Source organism: Nicotiana attenuata, unplaced genomic scaffold, assembly GCF_001879085.1.
Source record: "Nicotiana attenuata strain UT unplaced genomic scaffold, NIATTr2, whole genome shotgun sequence".
Classification (NCBI taxonomy): domain Eukaryota; kingdom Viridiplantae; phylum Streptophyta; class Magnoliopsida; order Solanales; family Solanaceae; genus Nicotiana; species Nicotiana attenuata.
In genome coordinates, this window is record NW_017673878.1 from 31,752 (window position 1) to 37,059 (window position 5,308).

A 5,308-nucleotide genomic window follows, 5' to 3' on the forward strand; every position below is an offset into this window, starting at 1 on the left:
GGTCTTTGAGCGGCTTAGGAACAGGTAATTCTGGTTGAAATCAACTCTTTTTTTGATAACCGAGAAATTTTCAATAGCCATTTGGAGCATGGTTTGAAACTTGATGGATAATGGGTCGGCGCCTCTACCTTTCACCATTTAAATACTCCCTAGACTTTTTGTTTGGTTGAAATTAACGTGCATGCTTGTGTTTTAATCTTTCCTAGACCTTTTTTGCTAGTTGTAAATAGAGTTTATCTCTATAAGCACCAATCCTTGCAAGAAGAGGGGCTGGTAAAGGTTTCTTTGAATAGCCATGGCTCCTTACTGGGTAACACATTGTTATTAATACTTGGACATTGTAGCCAGGGTTAAAATTTCTAATTACAAAATAAGCCAAAAAAGAGAAGAGGCCTTTGGAATTGCTTTACATAATTTCTGTTACAAAACTCTGAATTCCTTTTCATAACCAGCGTTTGTTGCGTCTTGAGTCACTGGCTCCGTGAAACCATCGATCCAAATGAACATTTATTGGTCCTCTTGTCCTGCAGGCATCACTAATTCCTTTGAGAATCTTTTACACTTTGTTCTAAGAGAATTAAAAAGAGATGTAGTAAAATAGAAAACCAAAGGAATACTTATAAAAGAGGATAACATATTTCTTTTGCATATATTATAACCAAAGAAAGCAATTGATCTAAGGGCATCTTTAATGACTTTGGGGCTAACTTAGACACAAAATACTGCATTAAAAACATGAAGGCCCTTAGCGAAATGTCGTTCGCCATTTTTACCCTTTAAAAATAGGTTTTACATTGAATAAAATTGTCCTTTTACTTATCTTCCTAATATTTAGGACTTTCACATCAACTAAAATTCTATTATTATATCTTTCCTTATTTAAACTCTTGAAAAAATAAATTTAAAAATCAATAAAGAGTTTACCTTATATACACGATCCACTACATTATACTTATTCTAATATTTAGGGGGGAAAGCCGATAGACCTTAAATTAACGTTTTGAGATTTCCTTTCTACTAGGAAATCACTTAACTTGAACATTTTATATTTTTCTGTTTTGTTTAATCTTTTATTTTGTGAAAATAAATCATAACAACGTTACATAGGAACTAAGTTTTTGAGCTTCAAAGAGTTGTTATTACCAATTAAAAGTATTTGGTCGACTTTTATATTCATTAAGTTAAATTTTAAACTAAACAAAATAGTTATTCAATTATTGTTCAATTTAATGTCAATCTAGACTCAAAGATTTTATTTGTTCCAAACTACCTCTACTCCCTCATAGATGTCCACATAACTTTTGAAACTGATATTATATATATATATATATATATATTAAAAATTCATCTTTTAGCATTAATTAACAATAAAATTGACCATATTAACCTTAATTTGTTCATTCAAAATATAATAGATACTTCAAGACTCTTTACTCCAAGAGAAACTTTGGAACAAAGAAATTAATGCCTTCTTGATATATAAAAGAAATCAAATATTATGAACCACACGCCAAAAAATCAATTAAAGTTGTCCGGATGGAATATTATAAAAGAACAAAACACCAATACATACAAAATTTTGCTTATGAACTCTATCTTTATTTGAAGTATATAGAAAGCAATAATACTTAAAACTTTAAAATCAATTAATTTTTTTTATATAAAATATATGTTATTTGAACTATTAATCTGAAATCTTTATTATATTTATATAATTTTTTAAATCCTTATATCATTAAAATGGGATACATGCGAGATCGCACGTAAAAGCACGAATGTCCCAGGTGAAATATTATTTACCATTTTTGCCCTTTAAAAATAAATTTAACATTGGACAAAAGTGCCATTTAGTAATTTTTTTTGCCTATCACATTAATAACTAAAAGTTTGACTATTAAATTATTTATTATTTTTATTTTTTGGTAATTAAACATCTTTGTATTAACCACCAATGTAAATATTTACAAAGTAGTAGATCACCTCGACCTACTTCCATACTGGAAAAAACAACTCACTCTAAACCTTCCCTACCTCCTAATCTCATTTATACAATTTCGCTCACAAGCTAACTACTCAGTATTTACATTCAAATATTTTTTTTATTTGAACTAGGTAAAAGCTCATAATATTTTTGAATTTAATATTTATCTATATAAATATAAATTCTTCCTTTATTTGGATAGTTGTCTTTTACAAAGTCCTAAAATATAAGTCCATCATTTTCTTTTTACAAAAAATGACTATGTTTTTAATTTAGAAAAGAACCTCCCTTCCATGCACATTCAAGGACTCATCATAGTTGTTTTTCGTACTTTTTCTCCTACTTTTTTTTTTTGTGATTTAGAATATTTTTAACATATATATATATGACCTAAACGCACGGAACAATTCCCATATAGATATATCTTTTCTTTTGTTTGATGTTTATCTTTCTAAAAGGTTTAAGTATTAGTGTCTGCTTTATATAGTCTCATTATAGGTGCATTGCAGATATATATATTTGTACAAGTTTTTAAAAAAAAAAATAATTATAACGTTATTCCATAGTATTTCATCAATTTTAATAGTTCTTTTCTATTAACAGATCGTTTATAGTTACATGAATATCTAAATACACTATTGATAAACGTAAAATTACACGCGCAAAGCGCGTACACTAAAACTAGTCCAAGATTATAAATATAAGGATACTACAACCATACATAATGTAACCGATGTGGAATTCTAACCCCCCCCCTACCCCCCCCCCCCCCTTTTTTTCTAGTTCTAAGTGGTGATAATTAATACAGAACTAGAAGAGATTATACAATCATACACTTAACTAATAATGTGACATCTATTTTCCGTCTTTTTACTTTCTCTTGCTTTCCCTTTCATTACTATCCTTGTATAATGAGAATAATCGTCGGTTAATGGCGTAGTTATTTTGTTTAAAAATTTTCAATAAATACTCAGGAAAAATTGGGAATATCTTGAAGGAACTTTTTTCATAAAACTACACTGCATTTTTTTTTTCTTGGATCGTGTTAAAGAGTGAATTTACTGAACTCTCGCTGAGAATATTTATAAAATCTAAACCATACTCCCACTATTTCAAATTAGATGAGATACTTTGCTTTTTAGTTTGTTTCAAAATAAATGACACATTTTTAAATTTGGAAATAATTCAACTTTAAACTCTTCATTTTACCAATTTTACCCTTAATAAAAAACTTTTATAACCACACAAATGTCATGGCCCCACAAAGCTTTTACTCATCAACATTTTAAGACCATAAATTTCAAAAGTCTTATTCTTTTTCTTAAACTCCGTGGCGAGTATATAGGATGATAAAAGTAAAAGCAAAAATAAAGGTAAATCTTACACCGGAAGCAGAGCATCGGGCATTAACTCAACGCTTGAAACTAGTCTGCAACCAAATAAAGTTAGTACAGAAGATGTTGTTGCTTTTCTATTCTATTCATTCAAGCTCCTCTAATTCCAACACTCAACAATTTGAGTATTTATAAATCAAATTAGGAATTATCTAGCACGACAAGTTTTCAACGACTCTATCAATGACAAATTTCAAAGCAAACGAAAATAGTCCTAACGAAAATAGGAATTATCTAATGTAAATACCAATATGAAATAGACCAAAAACTCAACTAGTTTGCATTTCTGATATGAATCATTTGCTTCTTATGAGAGATTATAGATTTTTAGTGACAATTGACATGTATAGGTGACTTTGGTAAAAGTACATAACCAATCCATCTACTTTCTCTATCGCTAACATGTGCTGCTTCAATTATTTATTGTCCAAAAAAATGTGATATTTAATATTCTTATGCATTCATCCGCTGGATATTCTGGACCCTATTCTCAATTTCTATTGCCACAAGTAAAAAGTAAAAAAAAAAAAAAAATGATGTTGATGAAGAAAGAAGAAACAAGACAAGCCATTTAATTTCGCATAATAACTTACTCTCTGCAAACAATGGAGGCTTCACCAAATGAATCTAGTTGATCCAATTCATCCTAATTAAAATCACAAAACAAAATTCCCAAATAAGAAAAAACATAAAAACCTCAGTAAATAAGTGATAAGATAATGGACCAAAAATCAGAACCACTAAAAATTCAAGAAAATAATAACCTGAATGATCTGGATTTGCTGATTGAGAGAAGCAATAGCAGCAGCCAGACGATGTTTTCCCATAACCATATTTAGAGTGCCACTTCTTTTTGAAGATGAAGAAATTAGCTCATTGACTTCTTGTGAAGCTGATGATGATGATGATGACTCCATTAAAATTTAAAACCAAAAATTTGAGCTAAGATCAAGAAATGGAGATATGTTGGGTTTTTATTTTAGAGGGTATTAATAATAGGGTCTTGGACCGACAGATCAAAGAAACCAATAATGGGTCAATGTGGGGTTGTAGGGAAAGTAGATCAAGGACAATGAGGATTGAGGCTGCATAGGGAATGGTCAAAAAGGTGACTGACATTAGGGGGAATTTGAAAGTTGAAACACCGGTCCGAAACTTTTCTAATATTTTTTTTTGGACAAAAAACATATTTTTACTACTAAAAAAAAAGTTACCTAAATATCTAATTCGCAGTATTATATTGCGATTTACCTTAACGAAAATTTTGCCGTTAAAGTAATTCGCAGTAGAGTACTGCGAATTAGTAAAAAGAAAAAAAATTAACTAATGCGCAATAGAGTACTGCGAATTGAGACACTCCGAATTTTGGGCCCAGCAATTCGCAGTACTATACTGCGTATAAGCAATTCGCAGTATAGTACTGCGAATTGCCCTTAATAAAATAAACCCTTCTTCTTCTTCCCCAACACAATTCGCTGCCCCCCATTAAAAAACAAACTTGTTTCTTTGCTGGTCCCCCACCCCCCCTCCTCGTCAAATTAGAAAAAAAAAATTTGGGCCCCACCCATCTTCTAAAAAGCAAAGAGTGTAGGTTGATCACGCCCAACTATGCCGTATAAAAGGACAATGCGGTCGCTGCAAATGTAATCCGGTTTACAAGTCCGGAGTCGAATCCCACAGAGAGTTAACCTATCAACTGCTACCTTCAGACCCACCAAGTCTTCAGAACCAGCTTCCCAAATATTCAAATTCTCAGTTGATTGTTCTTTAATAACTAACTTGCAAGTAAATAAAAGGCTATAACTAAATTAGAAGGGTTGTAAACAATTATGAAAAAAGGCTAAGGCAATGATTTCCCCTATTGATGAAATCCCTTCTGTTTATGCTCATACAAATTTACCCACACATCTCTATCAATCTTGAACGCTAATCT

The 5,308-nt window shown here is 30.6% G+C and overlaps 1 protein-coding gene across 2 annotated transcripts; it reads right to left on the reverse strand.

Moving 5' to 3' along the window:
• Positions 1–268: 268 nt before the first annotated feature.
• Positions 269–4,484, reverse strand: LOC109217525 (guanine nucleotide-binding protein subunit gamma 2-like). Of its 2 annotated transcripts, XM_019381785.1 has the most exons (4): positions 4,140–4,481; positions 3,969–4,021; positions 3,366–3,410; positions 269–524 (listed from the first exon to the last, which is right to left on the reverse strand). In XM_019381785.1, exons 1-4 carry the CDS (start codon positions 4,290–4,292, stop codon positions 443–445), a joined length of 333 nt encoding a protein of 110 aa, XP_019237330.1. In that variant the 5' UTR covers positions 4,293–4,481; the 3' UTR covers positions 269–442. The 2 variants fall into 2 exon arrangements, with proteins under 2 accessions (XP_019237330.1, XP_019237331.1); XM_019381786.1 differs by lacking the exon at positions 3,366–3,410 and having other exon boundaries at positions 4,140–4,484.
• Positions 4,485–5,308: the final 824 nt, after the last annotated feature.